General features: G+C 37.6%; 1 protein-coding gene across 1 annotated transcript in view; it reads right to left on the reverse strand.

Moving 5' to 3' along the window:
• Nucleotides 1-22,829, reverse strand: part of FAM178A (family with sequence similarity 178, member A) — a 23,717-nt gene extending 888 nt beyond the window's left edge. Inside the window, exons 1-20 of the mRNA XM_010288804.1 lie at nucleotides 22,795-22,829; nucleotides 22,454-22,497; nucleotides 21,292-22,004; nucleotides 20,192-20,249; nucleotides 17,774-18,933; nucleotides 15,905-15,949; nucleotides 15,447-15,529; nucleotides 14,430-14,546; nucleotides 14,036-14,203; nucleotides 12,177-12,279; nucleotides 10,651-10,726; nucleotides 8,679-8,820; nucleotides 8,111-8,219; nucleotides 6,790-6,966; nucleotides 5,908-6,005; nucleotides 5,139-5,226; nucleotides 4,506-4,628; nucleotides 3,600-3,677; nucleotides 1,782-1,868; nucleotides 317-385 (exon numbers count right to left, since the gene is read on the reverse strand). Coding sequence (XP_010287106.1) covers nucleotides 317-385; nucleotides 1,782-1,868; nucleotides 3,600-3,677; nucleotides 4,506-4,628; nucleotides 5,139-5,226; nucleotides 5,908-6,005; nucleotides 6,790-6,966; nucleotides 8,111-8,219; nucleotides 8,679-8,820; nucleotides 10,651-10,726; nucleotides 12,177-12,279; nucleotides 14,036-14,203; nucleotides 14,430-14,546; nucleotides 15,447-15,529; nucleotides 15,905-15,949; nucleotides 17,774-18,933; nucleotides 20,192-20,249; nucleotides 21,292-22,004; nucleotides 22,454-22,497; nucleotides 22,795-22,829 — 3,573 coding nt within the window. The remainder of the gene's footprint in view (nucleotides 1-316; nucleotides 386-1,781; nucleotides 1,869-3,599; nucleotides 3,678-4,505; nucleotides 4,629-5,138; nucleotides 5,227-5,907; nucleotides 6,006-6,789; nucleotides 6,967-8,110; nucleotides 8,220-8,678; nucleotides 8,821-10,650; nucleotides 10,727-12,176; nucleotides 12,280-14,035; nucleotides 14,204-14,429; nucleotides 14,547-15,446; nucleotides 15,530-15,904; nucleotides 15,950-17,773; nucleotides 18,934-20,191; nucleotides 20,250-21,291; nucleotides 22,005-22,453; nucleotides 22,498-22,794) is intronic.
• Between the last annotated feature and the right edge of the window lie 335 nt (nucleotides 22,830-23,164).

Raw genomic sequence — 23,164 nt, forward strand, 5'->3', positions numbered from 1 at the left:
TTTTCGAGCGTCTGCTAATGACTATAATCAGAGACAGGCCCTGTGACTTGACTCAATACTAGCATTTTAGTGCATCACGCAAGCCATTTATAAAAGCCATACTTTTAAGGATAAAAATGGAATCTTGGTTTTATTGAAGCCAGCAAAATAAGAATTTTAATTAAAATGTATTCTAATACATCTAAGTGTATTTCACAGCCATGCCATTTATGGGGAAAAAAAAAGTCTTTGAAAGAATATGCTATTTCAAATGCTAAAAAATTAGTTAAATGCACCCTGCAATATGAAGAGAAAGAAAAAGGTTTCATCACAGTACCTGAGTAGGCCGAGTGGTTTGTATCATATCTTGCCATTTGCCATATATCCTAGCAATTAGGTCTTTCACCTGCAAATTCAGATTGAATAGGTTAGCCGTTCATGTTAAAAAAGCCAAAATCACACTCCCTGTCTCCACTACCCTGCCTCAAACCCAGCACCCAAGGTTTACTGGGAGGGAACAATTTTACATCTGGCACAAAGTATCATCACCTCAACTCCAACCAGATCCCTGTAATTTGGGACTCTGAATTCAAAGTCACGTACTCCACACAAACACATTACAGGCACATGACTCCCCATGTTAAGTGTCTGGAATCAACACACAAGCCTCTGGCCTCCAAACACCCACCTCATCATTCAGGTGAATTAGGTTTGTTACCCAAGCCTGATTGTACCTAGAAAAGGTGCCTGCAACTGCCATCACAAAAGCCAGCTATGCAGCACTGTCTGACTCTGAAATCAATTTCTTATACATAAAACTGTGCTTTTTCATAACCAAACACAAGCAGGTATTTAATCCAAGCCATTCAGAACTGAGATTTGCTTCATATCTGTGTTAAAACCCAGCACAGTGGCATCCTCTGGAAGTTACTGTACTATTACATAGATGAAGTGAAGGGGAAAAACAAGAGTAAGATTTTCCCCTCTCAGTGCCCGGGCAACAGAAACAAAAGGCGACTCGAGATACAAAAATCCAAGGCAAGAGTAGTGAACTTGTTAAGAGGATCCATGCTCTACTAATCTGGCTGAATAAAAAAGAAAAATCTTCTTGAGAGGTAAGGATGCACACAACTGCAAATGTTTGATTTATAGCCAAGGAAGCAAAGGCTTTTCAAAGCTGAGGTCAGTCACTTTATCACTGATCTGATTTGGTTTACTACGACAGCATGCAAAGCCTGAAAGTCACAAAATTAGGAGTATCATTAATAAGCCCCACACCACAAAGCAAATGAAAGGCAATTATCCAAGCTTGATGCTACATCACATACACTGTTGGCTTAAATCCACAACATTTTTAACTAACTCATTAAATTGTAAATAAAACAGAGACACATGCAAGACAGGCTAGTCTTCCAGTCCTCTGTATCCTGCCCTGCATGTAACCTCTGCTTTTAAAGGTGGAGCCAACCATCAGTGAGTGCCAGGAAAAGAAACTGAGCAACTCTGTAGTTCTAGAAGTTGAGATGCCTGGCTAAAAAGAAGACAAGCTCACATTTTACAGTTAAGACTGCTGCTGTTAGCAAAAAGAGTATTTTCAGTGCATTAAAATGGGCATGTATTCACACACAGGCAAAGACAAGAGGCAGACAGAGAAACCAGGGGGAAAAAAAAAAAACAACAAACAAAACATACGAATGAGGAACTCTTAGAATTTCCAGGGTTGGGATGAGGGAACACCACACATCAAGAACACTAAAAGCCACCCCAAAAGCAAACAACAAAACTAACTTAACGTGTCTTACCTTAGTTCGATAAAACAGTCTTGCATCTTCCCTAATATCACATTTTACATGCTTATCTAAGGCACCACAAAGCTTCAGTAAGTGTTGCTAAATAAAGACAAAAGTGTACAGCTATTTAAGTTCTCCACATCAAAACTAAAACTTTCTTCAAGTATTATTTCAATTTAAAAATTATATGCTTCAGTTTGAATTTTTCTCAGAAATATACAGTAAGGAAGGGGGGAAAAGAAAGAAAACAAGATCACAACATCCTCTGTCAGTTGCTGGTATGCACCCAGTAAGGTTTAAGAGCTTTAAAAAATAGTTTTCAAAGTACAGTAGAGCTATACATCATGAATTTTAAAGTTCCTACTAGCTAATTTGTAAATCCTTTCTGTCCCCAAAGTAGCAAGTGCAGTGCCATTCAGATCTTTTATCAGCAAAAATTGTTCTGAAGTTACAATAGGTAAAAATAACCTTTTCAGTAGTGATGACTCAGGTCATTTTCTATTGTAGGAATTGGCTGAGCAAGTAAAACATATGCAGGGATTATGCACTGATGTTTTCTTTCTCTCTAAATTTCTGATTACTTTAATAAAGCAGTTTTGCAACTTCACAATTTCTTGAGAATGGCTCCCAAAATCTTTTGCATTCTGCAAATTTCTTCATAAAATTCTGTTTTCAATCCATCACTGAACAGCCGCAAAGGGGCTCTGCTCTGCACAACAGGTGAGACATGCTGAAATTCTACTTATAAACATTTGCTGGTGTCTCAAGACCATGACAATCTACCCCATCTAACTGGAAGAGGACCAGAAATGAAAGTTATATTGATTTTATACAAAGCCTAGCCTGCACAATATTCATCCACATGCCTCTTGCCACTTGATGGCTAACAGGTCAATGAATAATAGAATCTTGCTTCATTAAGAAATAGAAACATTTAAAAAAAATTAAGAAGATCAAGTTCTCCACAAATCTTCAGGAAGACAGTTGTAAAAAACATATCTCCAAAGATCATCACAATGTAATTATTTTCTTTCCCAAGTATGATTTTGTCTCAGACTACACTCTGTGATTATCTTTTTGCATTGATTAGGAAACTGAGACACTTAAGCCCCAAAATGTACCCAGACATTACTGCTTTACCTCTCTCTAACTGTTCATAGGACAGATTTCTTAAAAGCCAAGAGTGATTGCGCGGGGCAGAAGGCGTACACAAACAACTCGCAGCAAGAAACTCACAGCAAACGATCACAGAAATCTGAACAGGATTACTGAAAGGCTAAGCAGAAGGTATTACTTAACAGACATCAACTGTCATAACAGACAGTTCACATTACATGGCACAATGGAACTATCGCTACAGAGAACAGAGAGTCCTAGCTTTCACTTGCTGCATGGCTGTACTCCAGCGCAGAAAACCATGATGTGTTTGAACATATTTTACTGGATATTTTCAAAGTGGTTTCAGCCTAGAAGAAAAAATTTCAACCCTACTTCAAAAGTTCATAGGATCATTGGACTTCTTAAAATCTCTGTGTTGAGTTAATCTCCAGATACTTTCTGAGAAAGACTAACAAAATGAATGTCTGCTTATGCACAGCCTTATGTTTTGAGATAGTTACACTTGAAGAAATGCAGAAGAGGTTTTTTCCTCTGGAGAAAGTGCAGAGAAAGCTGTTCTGCATTTACTTTGCCCCAGAACAAAAAAGTTTCTCCCAGTGCTATTACCCACTGGTGATCTTCTATCACATGACGGCTCTTACCAAAATAGACCAAGTGCGCATGATAAATAGTCTTTTAAAATCTAAAGATCCAGCCACTGAAATTACTTACCCTTTGGTTAGAATTTACAACATCAAAGAAAGTAGCTTCACTGACTAGATGAAGGAGGATGTAGATTAGGTAGTATGCCTGGAGAGGAATCGAATGAGCTTAAGCAGTCAAAGCACAGTCATAACTTTTCACATCTAGATACAGCACCGTCTTTGCTTTCTAGAATGATTCCTCCAACAGCCAGATCAATGGACAACTATGTCTACACATCTGCCTAAATAACTATTAAATATTTAAAACAGTACATTCATATATTAGAAACATTTTAAAACAGTATTACAGTGTTCTAAGTTAACTAAGTAACCTACAAAACATTCTGTAGTTTTAATTACTCAAAATTAAATTCAACAATTGTCTTCATTTTCCCATCACCTACATCCAGATCAAAATACTTGCTAAGAGATTCCATAAGAGACTCAAATAACCAAACTAATATTTAATTTTTGGATGGATGGAAATACTAAATCTTTCTAACACTTGTTTATGAGAAAAGGTTCATAAAAGATTCATAAATCTTTTTCTGAAGCCTGCAGGTGAAAGTCTGGCTCAGCATCAAACAGTTTCCACTGATTACATCACAAGGGAGGGAGGATGGTCCTTTGATTACAGAAGACAGGACTCAAGACATCCATGTGACTTTAGCCATTCAGAAAATCTGACTATTTCCCTCTGTAAAACAGCCTAATACAGCTTCCTCCATCACATGCTGCTACTCTCCTTACACGACTATAATCAAAATTGAACATGAGTAATATTTTAATTATACACATGAACAGCAACGAAATAGTGTATGTACAGTTCCATGTACAGAACTGCCCTCAGTTAACAGAAATTAAAAGAAACATTCTCAAAATTGTAGAAGATGCATAAAAAGATGAATGCAAAAAAGCACGATCAACTATATACCTCCTGTTCTAGTTTTGTATGAAGGTGGTCTCCATCAGCATTCTGCTGCTCCAGTCCTCCTCTCATCTTCTTTAGTAGATTAGAAGGTTTCATGTACACCAGAAACTGATGCAGAAGAACAATCTACAGATACAAACATTAACTAATTGGACTGGTTTACTGGCAGCAGAAAATTGGAAACTGAGTGCCACTACAATAGTATTTGTCTACTAAAGACACAAACATAAAAGGGATTTTTAATTAAAATGGAAGATTTCATGTTTTGGGTAATTTTTGACTATTCACAAACTGAAGTGTTTGCATGTTGCCTCAATAAAAGATCAACCCTATGAAAACAAAGAGCGACTCTACACGAACACAGAAGAAAGACTGAAAGAAGCGTAGACCTCTTTCCCATGTCCAAAATGAATGTTTAGGCACATAAACAATAGTGCAGTTACAGGCTGCAGAACATGCAAGTTACACACATGCGCAAATATATATCTAATACTAACCTAAACTAAAAATTATTAATTGGTCATTTTGCAAGGTTCTTGAAAATAGGCTTACATTATTAAAACATAAAACACAAACAATAATATTACATGTTTTCTAAACTTCAAATTATACACATACAACACATATACGCAGTACCTGCTTGTCACTGTCATCAGGTATTTCTAGATGCTTTTTATTAAGAAGCTTTGAAATTATCACTAGGCTAAGACGTCTTCTTACTTCCCTGAAAAACAATTAAATATTTTTTTTCCCAGAGAATTTTTTAAATCCACAGTTTCTACAAAGTATATGAGGCTATGCATGGCTTCCTTAGACATAAACTTGCCTACAACTATGACATTAGATTTCCTGAATATAGGCGCTATTAAAGTAGTAAAGAGGCTAGTAAAATGTAAGTACCCTTATCTCATTGCAGCTTTTCTTCTGCACAAGTAAACACTGCTAGATGCTTGCCTCCAAGCCTGAAATTGAGGACCTAATTCATTCTTCTCACTCAGATACATTATAATTTATTCATTTCAAAGATACAGAACTCATAACAGATTGACACTTAGCAGACATGAATCATCCAAAGAAAATTTAATTTTTGGTCATTCAGACAGGAATTAGAGTACGTGGTGGATGTCAGAATCTGGAGTTGTTAAGTCTTTCTTTACTATAGGGTACCAGGAAGTCTGCAGTCCAGAAAACAACACATAAAATGTAAAATAACATTTTTTCACAGCAGAGGTGATCAAGAAGCTATATATAGACAGTAAGAATTGCATATACATCTGTAACATACCAGAAAACCCAAATACTTTTTGCACCACATAATACCTATTGCATTTATCAGACCTTAAGCTTATACAAATAAATTAGCTGTTAATGATACTATATATTTCTCATGTTACAGTGTCATTACCGTCCACGTATTATCCAGCTAGGCACCAGCTGAACTAGCCACAGGAGGTTATGGTGATAACTGGAGAGCTCACTCACTGCCAGGCAGAGCTCAGGCATCTTTAAAAGAACAACAAAAATCCTGATAGTGATGAGCAGATATGGTAGACATTTGTTTTATTTACAAAGGAGTACACATCTACTTCTTAGATTGGATATTAGGAAACATTTGTTCACCAAAAGGGTTGTCAAGCATTAGGCTGCCCAGGGAAGTGGCTGAGTCACCATCCCTGGAAGTATTTAAAAGATGTAGATGTGGTGCTTGGGGACGTGGTTTAATGGTGGACTTGGCAGTGCTAGGTTAACAGTTGGCCTTGATGATCTTAAAGGTCTCTTCCAACTTAAATGATTCTATGATTCTACTCCCTAGAAATATATACAGCATAAACTTTAAAAGGAATTGATCTATTAAGAGATGATGTGCATAAAAGTATTTCTGCATTGCACCTGTAGTTAAGTGTGCTCAATACTATTTTACAGTAGTTGAGATCAGATTGCTTTTAATGACATTTTGTCAGCCTAGTGCAATCATTTCTTCATTCTTTCAGACAGCCATTTTAAACATACAGATATTTTAGTAAATGTAAGATTAAGTTCAATACAATGGTCCCCTTGCAGAAGGGGATAGGCAAGCATGATGCCATGTGACAAAAACCCTCCCAGTATACCCACCCATCTCCTAATCTCACACAAATCCAAAGCTCCCAATTTGTTCATATCACATCTTCAAGCATTATTTTTTCTGGCATGTCAAGAAAAAAGCAACAACTTCAAAACAGAAGTTCCTTGAAAATTAAGTTGCGGTTTCATAAATCTAATACAAGAAAATTACGTATGAAGTTACCTTTGTATCCCAGTCTTTTATACTTATCAGAAGCTTTATGAAAAGGCACTGAAAATCTATCAAGGGGATTTGCTTTAACTGTTTCTCCAAGCTTATTTTAAATAGCAATAGAAGCAGCAGCAGTATTTCTTGATCAGTATATCCACCTTGAATTACTGTTGTACAGAAACCTAGAAACTTTAAAAGAAATAAAAAGCTTTAAAACCCAAAATTGTTTTAGCTTATTTTGAAGTATGATGAGAACTTGAGTTTTCCACCCTTACATAAAGTGCACCTGAAATGATACTGTTCTTGCAACATTTGCGTACTAACATCTCCCCATCTCCCAGTAACTGCACCCTATTTTATTTTTTTTTAATACCTACTGGAGGCTCATCTTTTGAACAATGGCAATGTTCCCTGGACATTACAGGAGTAGGAAAGATTTTTCTCCACTGCACAGATAATCCTCATCTAACTGAAAGACGGACAGACTTTCAAAATACACAAGATAAATCAAGGTATTTTTCCCCACCCAAGTATCATCACATGGGTTACTTACAACATGTGATGTGTGTGTAAATGAGAACACAAATTAATCAAGACATGTGTATTCTATCTCTAGTGGGGATGTTCTGAATGCTTCCTCTTGAACTAAGTCATTTTAGAGTTAAAAATCTCTAAAGAGAGAATTCAAATACTTCCACAAGAAACTTTGAAATCAGTTATAAAGTCAGTATTTTCACCATACAACCTTTAATCACAGAGAACTAGCCTGTGAAGTGTGACCAGCACTCATTCAGCCTATGGTCTCATGGGACACAGTGCATGGATCTAACAGTCAGTCACAGTTCCACCTGCCCTCCATGAGCTCCCACCTCACTCAGCTTGTGCTGCACAGGGACTGATCGCATACCTACGAGAGCGGCACGAACTAACACACTGAGGCAGCACAAAACACATTGCCCAACATCAACTCCCCTTCCCATTTCCACTGGAACACAAAAATGGATAGTTTCTTCTACGCAAGGGAGCAAAGACATTTGCTAAAAGTGCCATAGGTGGAAAAGGAAGGCAGCAGAACTGTGCAGCTGTGAGTGAAGCCAATGGAAGTCAGGAAACTCTAAACTTTGCAACAAGCCTGCATAATGTCTGCTGAATGTGAAGCTGAAACCCCAGGATAGCATCTACCCACAAAACATGCCTAGGACCAGATTTAGACACCAGGGTTTTTGCTAAAAAAAACAAAACAAAACAAAAAAACCAAACAACAAAACAAAGCGTACCCCCCCAAAAAACCCCAACACAAAACCCCCTCCCACACTAACTGGAGTTTTCTCACCTTAATCACATTAATTAAATTGTTTTCTGCTAGACTGGAGAAGGCTGGAGTGGCAGAAGTTAGGTCTTCTCTTGGCTGTTGTTTACCCACTGTTTCTTGCATCTGATTTCTAATAAGAGACACATTAATCTGAGCAATAAATCAACAATTTAAAAGCCCACAAAGGCTTATATTTGCATCAAACTGAAGAAAAAGCACAAACGCTGCATGTTTCAAAATGCCTTAAAATCAAAACAATTCTCAGTTACAGAGCACACACATCTATCTCAACTTGTAACCAACTACTTACAATTCTGCACAGCTATTTAGGCAACAGATCTTGTAAAACTCCATTAGGAAGGAGCAGAAGAAAAGAAAAATGCTCTGATTTGCTGAATCCTTACCTGGTGGGCATTATTTGAAGTTCTGGCTTATTTACTCTTACTAAGACCTGAGCTGAGAATTTGAAGAAGAATATGGCTTGATGGAAGGGAGGGGAAATAAAGGAGAACCTTCTGATTCTACGTTCTAAGCACAAGGCTTGCTTTCACAGGATCTAAGCAATAAATATCAAAAGGAAAACACTTACAAAATATCACACTCGTTAAAGTTGGGCTGAAGATGCTGCAATGGAAAGAGAGATCTAAACGCAACACCCATATTGACAAAAACAGCTGACACATCAGCTAGTGAAGGAATCCATGGTTTAGACTGTTCATCACTGATGGAAGCTACAAGTAAAAGACATGGATTAGTTTCAACTCTTGTTCTTAGCATTAGTTCCTTTTAAGGGAAACAAAAAAGCTCTGCAGTCTGCATCCATTCTACCGGCTCTCATCTCAGAGGAGTTGGTACATTATCCTTATTTTCAGAATGATGAGGGGGGGAAAAAGGTAGTCTAATACAGTATTTTACACTAGAGAAACATCTTGCCTATGTAACAGACAAATTACTTTAAAGTTCCACCCATCTTCCCTCACAGCTCTCTCTTGTCACAAACACCAAAATAAGCAAGGAGACAATACTTACTTTTAAGAGAATTCGTAAATTACCGTTCTGTGTAGGTACAAGCAAGAGGGTGTTATCATAGTGAGACTGGAAGTGGAGCTAAGTAAGATTTGAAAACAGGCAAGGTTTCTAGAACAGAAGTGCTAAAGAGATGGAATTCACTTATTTGATAGAAATAAGGAACAATGCTCATTGCAGAAAGCGCCGATTTGTACAATGACTTGCATCTGAAGGTCTGCAAACTGTACAGAGGATTCTCTATAGGACACTAAACTAGCAAGGTAATATCAAACTAGATGCAGTTTTTTCCAAACAATGACAGAAGTCATTAGAATTCTGAATTGAGTCAATTTTGTGTCTTAGAGCTAAGTTTGTAAGAAAAAAAACCAAACACAATGAAACATAACACTCAAGACACTGCAGGTTCAGATCTCAATATTCAATTCAGTAACAAAACAACAAAGATGCATCCTTAGTTAAGCACTGGAACAGCATGTCTCAGAATGGTTTAAAGACTCCACAGTTGGCAATTTTAAAGTGGTTAGACAACCTTCCAGGAGCAACTGTAGCCTAGCTGATCCTGCTCCGATGTCAGGGATCTGCTGGGATCTCTCCCAGCCTTAATTCTTTGAATGCTCATTCATCAGCTTGAACTGTTCATTCAGCATCAAGCTTAATGCCAGCAAAGCACAAAATAAGGAGGCTACATTCCCTCTCACATCAGCTCACAGTCTGATTTCAAACAAGATTCAAAATATGGGTTACAATTTGGACAGATCTGAGCAAGCACTTCAAGAGAATCACATTACTTTTAACGATGTCAACTGGCAGGCTTAAATGAATTAGTGACTTTTGATGGATCTGAATAAAGTGAAGACATGGAGAACGTACAAAGGAACAGAGTACAGATGAAGGAAGGCAAAACACACAAGAAAAAAGCAGCAGTGTGGGCTGAAGCAGATCCTTGAAAGTGTTTTTGTGCAGGTGTATGATTCTTTTCATTTTTGCCATTTATCTGGAAAGTAAACTATGCCATGCTACATACTGGGTATGACTATGTGAAAAACATCTTGTAGTCCTTAGGCTACGAAACAAACGTCTGCATGGAATCATAGAACAGTTTGGCTTGGAAGGGACCTTTAAAGGTCATCATCTAGTTCAACCTCCCTGTAATGCATCTTCCAAGAGTAACTTTTGAGGAGACTGGGCTTCCTTTTTGATGGAAAGGAGAGTAAACTTTTGAGGAGACTGGGCTCCTCTTCAGGTCAATTCTATTTGTGAAGTAACAGAAGTGAGTTTAAAAGGCTCTGTTTCAGATGCACTGCTTTGCAAATACATGCCAGGACCACATCCTGTGGTACACCTTGCACATACTCAGTGAAGACCAAATCCTAGCATCTGTGCATTACATAAGTAGCAGAAGAGCCTAAATTCATGCCAGAATCACAGAAGAGAGCCAGTGTCTTTTACTTCCTCCCCACTACCTTTCTATAGTTAACAGAAGGGAAATGCCTTCACTCAGATGGTCAGTTTTCCATCCTTCAAATACTCACCATTTTTTAGTGTTATCTCCATCAATCTGTCTAAAATCTGGGTGGAAACACAATAGTCAGGATGAACAGACATCATCTGTAGAGAGAAAAGAAGCTACATGTCAAACACCAAGTTGCATGATGACATCAGTTTTAATTAAAAAAAACAACTCCTCCTCTTTAGTAAAATAAAAGAAACAATAACAGAAAAAAACCAACCCCAAAGCCTCTAGAGCAAGATACACCAAGGAGAACAGAATATTATTAATATTATTTCAAGCAGTGCATTGATGCTATGAATACTTTAAACTATTTGCAATATCAGAATGCTGTAACCCCAGGTTGAATCTGTTAGCTCATAAGAAGGTACTGAGGGTTAAGAGACTGGAAAGTATCATGTATCCCTTCGGAACCCATTTGGATCTGTGATCAAATTGAACTACTCGATCAGGAGCAAGGGCAACAGAGTTAACTATAACCTTTTCTAGTCATGGGCAAGTTGATCATAAGCAATACTTAACTGAAACAATGAATTCTTAGTTTTTCATACAATTCTTAACTACAAAAACATGACTGTGAAGTAGAGTTCAGGTTTCCTGAAGCAAATCAGTAGCCCAGAAAAAACTCTTCTTTTTGTCCCCCAAGTGCTGGACAGTTTCCTGCTCTGTAAGCGAGCTGAATTGGCTCACACTTCCTCCTTATTAGAGGAACACCAGGGCTCACAGAAGGGGAGGAAGGCAATTCTTAACTGGCTGGAGGGAAGGACATGGAAGAGCACAACTCTTCCCTTTCAGCAGAAGCAGAAAGCCAGTCAACAGACCCAGGCTGCAATTTCACAGGCAGTCCAGCTTTCCTTTTTGTTTGAGGCACAATTAGAATGTGGTAAATAATAATAAAATAGAGACTGGAGAGGGGCATTTTTGTGAGTAACAGAACAATGTAAATTGCTGGGGATTTAGACACTGATGTCTAGAAAGCAGAAAGCTACATTTCCTTTGAGGATGGCTCCACACTTTTTCCTGAGCCATAATGCACATGGACCTTTTCCAGTGAAAATTATCCGATAATGCAGGTAGCTCTGATGATTTAGGAGGTGATATATGTAGAAATAGTACTTTTGCACTTTCGCATACTGCAGCATGTACTTTTTTTTTTCTCTGAAGGGTGAAAGGAAAGAAGATTAACATTTGCTTGTGATTTGGCCCACACTGTTATATCCTGAAGTCTCTTCTCACCTAGCATGTACTGTGCCCTTTTCAAATGCGGTAACACGTATGAAGATGGACAGGGATGTGCTACTTTGAAGTCACTGAAAGAGTGCAGAGAAAAAGCATCCCTAGTGTTTTACCCTTAGTGACGATCAAAGTATTTCAGACTGGAGAACAAATCAGAACCCAGAAAGAAAGATTTATTTTTTTTTAATTTAAAAGTTGTTAACCTCATGCAACAGATTCACAAACATGATCTGATTACTCCTGCTACAAATGGCTTCCAGGAAGAATATTATACCTGGACAGAATACAACTGCATGAATAGGATACTCTTACCTGGAAAAGCCACTTTAGAATTGGTACTGGACACAAGATACAACTGTAAGCAGAACTTAGAAAACCATTAATAGCCAAAGAAAGCTGCTGTGTTACACCAGAACTGTAAGACAAAGATGGGGATGGGTAAAAGAGGAGAAAAATCAATTAGTGGTTGAATCAGCACTTTCACAAAAGCAAAAGAACTTCCCCAGCCCTCAGATCATCATCAACAGCAGAGATCTATCTGAATATCCAAAGCAGAAGTTATTCTTATGCTCTTACCTCTATGAAATAATAAATAAGGTTTAATTACTATAGTATTTAGAACAACTATCTTTTTCTCCAGAATGCCATACTATAATTTGGAAACATTTGTATTATCAGACAATAACAACTTCAAACAAACATTGATTTACACCATTTTACTACGAACCATTATGCCTGTCTACAGAGACAGGCTGCTACGCTCAATGAGGCCAGCGAATAAGACTTTTTACTGTCCAATGACCTTTACCAACACTTTTAGAAGAAAAGAGAAAAAACTTTGTTTTAAATTTTTTAGCTAATCCTTTAAAAAAGAGACTGGAGGTAAACTAAAGCGATTTAAATCAAGCAGTCTAATCTCACTGTGCAAATTTGTGAGGTGCAAAAAGTAGCTGTTGGAAAAAGAGAAAATATGTCATTTTTATTACTGAATTATTTCAGATTTAGTCTTCATTTGAAAGTGAGGTGTGTCATAAGCAGATGAATGAATGATATCCAGTTTTCCACACACCTTTCTTTAGCCTTCTCTATTCCCAGTATCTGCTAAAACAAGTAGCTCTCTTGAGGGATCTGTGTCCTAACCTACCCATACACCCTCTACCTGTCTGACTGAGCAAGTGGCTAGGAAGACATCCATGTGCCAACTGGACAGCCAGTACATGCTGGCTGTGCCAACTGGGCAGAATGCATAAGGAATTAAATCATAATTGCCTTCTGCAAGGGATGATTCGTTTAATTCTCGTTCCTCCAGTCACTGATTTACAAGATACTTTTGAAGCTTATATCCTTGTGATCTTCAAAACATACAAATGAGAGGCCTGAAGCCAAAGGAGTATATCATAAACATCACTTCCTCAAGGGATGAGAAGCCACTCTCCTCTTCACACCCACAATAGTACATATGCACGTATACAAAATCCTTTAAGATTAAATGCATTCTCTCAGCTTCACCAATGGAAGTTTGGAATAAAATGCCAACTGAAATAACCAGAATTTTTCAGGATTCACACTTGTGGTATTAGGCAAGAGTTTGTCCAGCTATTTGTAGACTGACAACGTCATAAATACAAAAATGACTGATCTAACAGATGTCACAAATTGTGACTTTCTGCAGTCCTCATCAGGTGGAGCCCTAAGTCCCAGGCCCATTCAGGATGGAAACACATAAAAGTCTTTCAGCAGACATAATGCAACATTAGTAGGTCACAAATCAGTTCACCACAAAGGTCCTCTTTCTGTCTTGGGGTAGTTAAGCTTTTGTTGATTATAACATTTCACTTCTGCATTTATCTTCCACAAACTGGTCAGATTATCAATGATAGCCCAACACAGTAGAAATATGGAAGAGGCCAGAACACCTATTTTTTGCCTTACATCTCACTTAAGATGTTTTTCAAGAATTCCACAGGAGGAAAGAAGGAAGCTTCAAGGAACAATTCACTGTTCTGTAAAGCTAACCTGAAAAGGAGAATTCCAGGGAAAGGGAGTCGGTCTTGGCTATTTAGTAAGACAGAGCTCATTTGCATGCAAAGATACTATTTTATCTTTAAAAACTGCTAACATTGAAGAAAATTGTACAAGTAAACACAACAAAGTTAAAAGGATGTTCTTACTTAAGAAGGAGCTTTTCTATAGGATTTTGAGGTATCAAGTGAAAATTCCTCAAGTCAAGGTTATGTTGATTGAAGATTTTCCCAGAAGCTGATAAATCAAATATATCTTCTCCAGGGTGGTAGTCAGGTATGGCATGAGCTATTACTGAAAATCTCTTTATAAATGCCCTGTAAAATTCAAAATTGCTCTTATGAATTTTAACATTGAGAGGCTATTTGCTGGTTGAGACATTTATTTTCAGATGATGAACATATCAGCCTTATGTGAAAACTGAATTTTTAAAATACAGTAATGTCCAAGAAAATCCACCCAACCCCAAAACACGGTAAAAATGGTTTACATTAAACATGTTAACAACAACTGATGGAAAGAGAGATTAGGAGTTGGAAGGACCTGTGTTCCTCTGAGAGATCTTCATCTCCACTGGCATTATCCTCATCCTCTCCATCTGAAGAATCAGTTTCCCTTCCTTGTATGTCTTCCTGTAACTGCTTTTCTAGTTCATCTACCCTGAAATAACAGTTGCTGTTATATAATAACTGTGAACCCAGGAGTCAGTAGCCGATCATGCATGTGAGACATTGCATCTGTATAAAAAACAAGCATCTTGCTATTCCAAGATACAAAGTGGATGTTTCTCAAAACCTAATGAATTTCCCACAGCGCAATCAATCACTAGTTTGTCAGAGACAAATACACTCAACTAAATTCTGATAGATTTTTTTTTTTGTGATTGCACAAAACTTTCAATTTTCTGCTTGAATTTTTTTCTTAAATGTCATATTGGTATTTTCTTTGTTAAATAGTATTAGTTATAGGAGTATTCACTACTCCATAGTCAGTCAGCCCATAGTTACTAGGGTCAGATTCTTTAACCAAAACAGTTAATCACACATATATACCCACCACCACCACTTGCCATTAGTACATAAACCACATTACACTTTCTACCCAAAAGATCTCTTTCAAGAACACTCATTAGTTCTGTTCCCTGAACTGTGTAACTACTCAGATACCAATAGTCTACACAACTTTGGAAACCAAAATTGAGCTACAAATGCCTTTGAAGAAACTAGTACAGTCAGTCGATGTAAATACTTCTGTTTCATGCCTGACCAGCAGCTGCTAGCTGGCTCAGTGACCTAAAACGATGGCATCAGTAAATTTAGTCTGGCTCTTGAGGGGTAGACAGATGTATCACAAATCACTCATTATTGCTTGGAAGGAGACTCTCATTCAGCTTTTACAGCTAAGTCGCACTTCTAGACCCCATGAGATGTATGTTGGTGGCATCAGCAGGCAAAACTTGTCTTGCTGCTACCCAAACTCCATCAGTTTCGGGGAGATGAGGTAAATCTAAGCTTCTACAACTCCATCTCAATTTTTTCAAAGCAGCTTTAAGACACAAACCTTTTAGATTCCTCTTTCTCCTTCAAAAGATGTTCTAAGCTGTTCACATATGACACCTGGCTAACAACGGGAGGCTTAGAAAGCTGTAAATGAAATAGTACGAAATTAAAAAAATACCACAAGCTATCAATTCATTCAGTATTTGACAATAAACATAATCAAAATAGAAACCTCTTCCAATTTTCATGGTATTTTACCTGGAGATAAAAACTCAAAGGAGACTCTGAAAAACAGGACGATTAACAATTTAGGTTTTTCAGTCCCTTGACAGTTTTATATAATGGTCAAATCTATTACCCAAAGGTAACAGAAGTTAGTTTAAGTAGCTAGTGTCCACCTGCTAATAAAAAAGCCAGTTAATACACCATTAAGAGTCGGTATTCAGAGATACCTTTCAAATGTAACAAGCAGCATGTCTTTGTGTGGGAAATCTTACGGGAAAGCTGAAGACCTCTTACCTTATTTCCTGTCTGGTTAGTAGGTCTAAAACGACTGTTGAAACCCTAAGGAATCAAGACTTTATTCCAATGTGCACATATGTCCCTTCTTGCAACACAGGAGAAGAATGCTAGTATATGCAAAAACCATGCTCATGGAAATTTTGGGACAGTTCTTAACTGTTTTGTCTTACTCAGCCATTAATTATGTAGAAACAGGATAGGCCAAATGTTGCGGTCACGTTGTTCCACAAACATTTGATCTAGGCCGCACTTGTTTATCAGTCTTAACCATTAATTACATAGACATGTTGGTTAAGATTGTGGTATACGTATGTAACCACAATAGTCTGATCTATAATGTGCTTGCATAACGAATCCTAAGGACAGATAAAATAATTACCACTGTTCACAATTTGCCTACAGAGATAGTAACTCAGTCAACAAATAAACCGTTTCAGAGATTTAAAAATGGGAGGAGAGGAGGACAAGAGTATTTATACAGGTATTTGGCTGTTTGTTTTCTACTGTAGAAAATAGCGGCGGGCTGACCCCAGCCAGCAGCTAAGCACCACACAGCTTGTTCATTTCCCTACCCGGTGGTGCAGGGTAGTAAGCAAGAGCTAAAGCAAGAAAACTCATGGGTTGAGAGAAAGACAGTTTAGTAAGTGAAAGAAGAGGGGATAAAGGGGGAAAAGAGAAAGAGATGCAATCACTCAGCACCTGCCACAAGCAGAAGGATGCCCAGCTAGACTCCGATTAATGGCTAGATACCTGACTAACTCCCACTGCTTGGTTTTGATTGCTGGGCATGACCCTATGTGGCATGGCATATATCCCTTTGGTCACCTAGAGTCAGCTCTCTAGGCTCCATCCCCTCACAACGTTTTGTCCACTTTGGCCTACTCACTGCAGGGGCAGAATGGGAAGAAGAGAAAGCCTTGATGCTGTGCAAGTACTGCTCCGCAACAGCCAGAAGACTGGGCTCTTATCAACACTGGTTTTGTCCAAAACACACAGCACTATACAGCTGCTGTGAAGAAAATTAACTCCAACCCAGCCAGACTCAGTACTAAAATCTTGTTATTTAAATGCAGCCATTTCCAATCTGTACCAACTTTGTCAGGAATGCCACACTAAGTCCTACTGCAGGACCTTCCTAATTAAAACATTATTTTGCAATAAAACTTCAAAATAACTACTTATTTGATAAGCTGTTATTGAGCAAATAGGCTTTTAAAAACACAGATCAATTCATCAGCATAATATCCTGTAAACAGGGATTCAAACACTTAATCTATCCCTTGTGAGCAAAGTTGTCATTCAGCTTTTTGAAATCCTTTCTAAAGTACTTCCAATTTCTATGAAATTCAACCTCAAAGAAAACATTACACTTATAGATCAAGAACTCGTACACAGATTTCTGACAATCACAGACTGTGACAAGAATATATGACTGAAATCTAGCACACAGATCTCTGAACATCTAGATCAATTTCCTCTAGTTAACTTCAACTCATAAAAATCTTACCTGATGAGGAAAATGAAAACATTAGACCCCACACATCTTCTAAATGTAACCTCCTGCCTTTTTCTTTAGGGGGAAAAAGCAAAAACAGAACTCCTAAAAAAACACCAAAAGGCTATCGCTAATGCAATCTGGCTGCACAAACCATCTTTCAGCCATTCCAAGGACAAGCACAGTAACAAGCACACCCTTCCTCTGACTGCATTGCACTGTACAGCACAGGACCCTTAAGCTGAGTAACCAGTTTTGCAGACAAACACTTGAGTTTTCAAGCATTATGAATAACGTAAAAAATGGTATTAATAAATACAACATAACAAAGCTGATGCAATGCTTTTTTTAGTTTGTTTTTAGCCACTTACATGAAGATTCAGTAATGAAGTCACGGTGTCCTGAGAAAAACTGTCAAGACAAGAGTCTTCCAGGGCTCCTGCCTGTGGCTTGGGACTCGAAGAGAGAATTTCTTGCAGTGGCATGAATACTACTTCCTCTTCATCATCATCATCATCTAGACTGCATTCCAAACTCTCATCTCCACTATCGAAGCTGCTTTTTGATTTTCCATTCAACTTGGACTTGTCTGTACAGGCGCTCTCAAATTTTAACTCTCCTGAGAGTTGTGAAGACATATGGCTGCTGTTCATGCACCCTTCTTCAAAAGACAATGAACAGGGAACACTTTTACCAGTCTCTTCTGAGAGTGCAAGTTTCTCAGAACCTTCTACTGAACCAGAATCAGAAGCATTTTCTGAAGTCTTGTCTTTTGTTTTTGAAAAACTTTTGCTGGACTGAATACTGTAAGATTTATTGCGTGCACATCTTTCTGGTCTTTTCCCGTTTTGCTCCTTCTTAGCATCCAACACCTGAGATAAGCCACTGTTCTGGAGATGAGATTCCACACCTTTTGTTTGTGTTAAGTGGTGGAGAGAAGGCAACACAGTACTTTTTTCCTGAGAAAAAGGAAGGGACTTGTCCATGAAATACCATGAGTTAGCCACCTGCAACTGATTCTCTTTGGTATCCACAACAGAAATGTGATTTTTACCAGGACTGTGTGCAGAATATGAGGATGACAAACCTACAGAGGAGCATTTACTTTCCTCATTTTCATCACTTGAGTTGAGGTATTCCTCTGGAAGAGTAAGGTCATGCCTAGGTAGAGCAGCAGCCTCCATTAGTTGCAGAACATCACCACAAGTAGACTTTAAAAGGATATTTTTTACAAAGTCAGACCTTCTATTTTTGCATTTTGCAGATGATCTACTAAAAGCAGGGTCATTCAAACTTGATACTTCAGATTGATTTGAACTGTCTTCATCCACACTCATGGCAGCACGTTTTCTTTTCCCAGGAAAGTCTATTTCTTTGGATTGCCCAGAAGACATCTTAGATGTAAGGCAGTGTGAAGCAACAGAATGGCTCTTCCGCCTACCAGTGGCCATCTCAGATGATGTCCGCAGTACATTTGGAGAAGATGCCTCATGTTTTGAAACCTGCTTTGGCTTTGGTTGAGATGGGTCATCTATGAAGTGTTTAAGAAAAAAGTAAACCACTGTTGTCATGTTTAAAAATTAAAATCAAAACCATAACAGCTTACCTTTAAAAAAAACAAACTTCTGTTTTTAAGTCAACTATGACAAATTTTTATCAGAAACTACAATATTTCCATTCTGCTTGAACACAGTGGACCACAATGAAAATTTGATACGATACTGTTACATTATTATTGTAAACTAAATTGGAAATGAAATTAAATCCTTTTATTCTGAAGAAGCTCAGCAGCCACTGTAGAACACTTTTTCTCTACACTAGAATCAATCAGTCTTTGGAAACAGACAATAGCCCAGCTGAGGTATGGGACTGGAAGAAAGTTTTTGTAATTACATATATGATTATAAATAATGAACAGTATGAAAAATATTCTGGAAACACTGCAATAATTTTAACAATGCTCATAAAAAAAGCATTCAGAATATGAAGAAATCTGTTTTCAGGCTATGGTTCTATGGCACCATAGCCCACCTTCCTCACCATGCTTTTCTGCTTCTTGCCTTAAGCTGGACACTTCATGGTAAGCTACTTCATGGAGCTGATGTGGGCTGGGAATTTCCCTCACATCCCAACCCAGTTTTCAGCCAGATAAGCTCCTCGCACTGCTGGCCAAGTCCCAGTGCGAGTATAGGCGGAAAGGGAAGCATGGCAGCAGAGAGTCTGATAGTTTACACAGCCATGGACCCACAACATGGGAATACTGACCTTGTTTTCTGTTTCCCCCACCACCTCCTTTTTTTTTTTAAAATCACCCTGCTCACCTAGCTCAAGCTTCTATTCACATGAGCTTTTTATATTCAGTTCTACCTACTGTAGAACAAAATTATGAGATTAAAAAGGACAAAAAGCAACAAGAATACCAACTAAACTTTAGTGTTCTTTTTGGATTAAGCTGAAAGGCAAAATTTGTTAACCACCACTGTGAATGTGGATTTTCCAAAATGCAAGAGAAACTATAAAAATAATCAGGGATTAAGGTCTTAAGACAAAGAAATATCATGACTTCTAATTAAGTTATAAACAATCTGTTTTTCACTAAAATCCCAAATTACTTTTAAACCTCTTCAAGCTTTCCATAAATTAGAAATAACCTTGACTATACAGCAGTATTTTTTTGGGGGGAGAAAACAGGAAAACATAACTTCAAGAAAAAAAAGCCATTAAAAAGAGACACTTAAGTGATGAACCTGTTTGCTTGCTTAATTCCATGTTATTAGCACTGCTTCTACCTAAGGCATCCTCCCTTGAACCAGAATGTGGTATTTTTCTTAAAGGACATCCATTTCCCTAAAAATAAAGACAGAGAAAATAAAAAAGTTAATTGCATACTTTTAAAACCAGGATGTTGACGTCTTGAGCCAAGCGTTGAATCCAGCACAGACTTAGTTCTCTGCCCCCCCCCCCAATATGATAATATACTTAATTTCAAGACAAATTTAAAACAGTTTAAAAGACAAACTTTAAAACAGACAAACAGCTGCAAAGATCTCAACAAAAGGACTCTCCACAATTGAAATTTTCTATCTTTTCTTCAGAGTGGCCTCCGGTTCCAAATCTCTCTGCTTTTATGGCCATTAGCCACTTGCATCCCTGGGCTATATGGCAACATAGCCCAGCTGGCTTACCTCAAACAAGTCATTAGGAACTTAAATAACAAAATGTCAGAAAGCACAGACAAGCAAATACAGAGGGAGGGATGCTAAGGAGAAAAGGAAACATTCTTTGTTCCATTTGTAGCACATTATGGAGGCAGACACAATGATCTTCCTTGCAAGTAATCAGCAACCTTTTAAAGGGTTTTCATGGTAAAAAAGTGAATATAATTCAATCTGTTATGAAATACTACATACTTAACAGGAACACTCCCACCTCTTATCTAAATACTGTGGCTTAAGTGCATAAATCTGAACTGCTATTAACTGCAACTTCTAACTAGCAGAAATTTGTCAGGCTGTTCCCTACGCTAAGAAAACACACTGTTATAAGACATTTAAGATAAAGACATTTTTTCTACCAAATACAATTTAAAGTTACAATTTCCATTGCATTTCCATGCTTGTATCTAACACAGAGTATCTCCCCAGCTTTTAAACCAGGATTTCTCATTTAGTGTTAAATAGTTACAAACCGGCTTACCCAAGCATGACCTAAAATTTACAAAGGAATAGCAAAAGAGCATAAACTTTTGTTTCATCTGAAGAAGGCAGCACAAATAATATCTCACTCTACACTGAAAAATAAAATAATAATAATAATAATGTTAAAAAAAAAAAAATCACATGCACAATGGGTCACTGATTTCCACATTTAACGACCCTTTTAAACACACCTGATGTGATACACTTGTTCCTGAGAATGGCTTTACAGGATGTGGCTTAGATTCTTTCATTCTATGTTTCTTTCGCTTCCTTTCTCTGCAGAGAGCTTCCAGTGACAACCTAAATTTAGGGTCAGATGAAGCACAGGGCAATTTCATGGGAAGACCTGGGTTTTGGCACAGAGATGTGTTGTTTGAAGTGCCATTGTTTCTAACGCAGACTTTTTGACTATCGGTGTCTGATGATGAAACCCATTTGTCAGAGTCTGAACTAGTGTCTTCTAGATCCATACAGTCAGTTTTCTGTTCCCAACTATTTCCACAAGACAATGGTGCTCTTGTTACACCCAGACACTTCTCATTTCTTCCCTGTTCTGACTTGACAGTTTTATCCTTTTTGGCAGAGAAACAGCTGCGAGACCCTGCGGTAATAAGGAGTTTTTGAATTACAACTTTTGGGTACAATGAACCCAGTGCCTTGCATGCTCTGCCATTCTCTAAAATGTTTACACTATCTTTTTTCTCTTTAACTCCTCTCCGAAAGGCATCTACCAAAGGACTTGTATTTGGTGTCTGGTCTGGCATCTTTTTTCTTCTGACCTTCTTTGGAGAAGATACTTTCCTTTCAAAATGTTCAGTACATAAAACTGACAGTCCAATTCCTGCATCTTTTACATTTCCTCTGTCTGGTGAACACAACACAGTTCTGTCTTTACGGCCAGGGTCTAAGTGAGAAAAGAAAAAAGACAAATTATTCATAACATTGGAAAAAAAAATAATATTGGACTGTATTACATTATATTTTATCTCTTACACGCAATCCAAAATTAATTTACTTATTCGTTTAGTTTTGCTAGTGCCATGTGATTTATTTCATATCAAAGAACTGCATGATCTATGTCACAGCTTCAGTTGTTATAAACAATCTAGCTGAAGTGTGAGACAATAACATGAAATAATAATTACATCACTATTTAAAGAAATTAATTTTAATAGCAAATTAACGTTTTCAGTTACACTATTAGAAAAAACTTTAAATGTGCACATTTGGACATATTTGGTAAGCTACACTTATACTGTTGCTCCAATGTGGAACAGGATTGGACTACACTTCTGCACACTTACATAATTAAAAGTCATGTAATTATCCCCCATTTAAAACCCACATATTTACCTTGGTTTAAAACTGGTTTGAAGAACTCTGTAATGGTCTGGTTTCTGAAGAGAAAACACAACTTTATGTTTTTAAAAGAACAATACCTAAATGCCCATACAGTGAATACTGATAAAATTAAAATGCTGACATTTATTTCTACAGATTTTTTTTTTTAATGCCAGCAGCTCTTATTTCTGATAAATCAGAGAAAGCAGCACCATCCTCACTGCCTTCTAGCTGTCACTCTGCTTGGGTAATGAAACCAACCTGCCAGTTGCCTCCCTCAAACCATTTCCTTTATCATCCTAACCAGTCTTAACCCTTCCAGCTTAAACTAAGCTTTCTTAAATGGGACTGACCTCACCTGTATCCAGTATTCTAGATGAGACCTCATCGGTACCTTATGTGATGGTGTTAACAGCCTCCCTATCTCCACTGTCAACACTTTGAGCTGGTAACTCCTACTGTAATTTTAAAATTGTTTTAAAGGTGTTATAGTGGTAAGCAGCTGGCCTTATTAATACTATCAGTGACCAAGCCCTCTTCAATGCATTATTAGTTGCAATCAAGCCTAACCATAAAGTTCTATAAGCAAGTTGTAAAATTCAACTAATCCTGTAATTTTCTTCTTGTTGTCCAAAACCCTTTGTGCACCACAGTTTGTTGATTTTTTCCACATCTAGTGCCAGCCTGGGATGCAAACTCCTATCTGCACTACTACCAGACTTC

The sequence above is a fragment of the Phaethon lepturus genome, unplaced genomic scaffold (genome assembly GCF_000687285.1).
Source record: "Phaethon lepturus isolate BGI_N335 unplaced genomic scaffold, ASM68728v1 scaffold44286, whole genome shotgun sequence".
NCBI lineage: Eukaryota > Metazoa > Chordata > Aves > Phaethontiformes > Phaethontidae > Phaethon > Phaethon lepturus.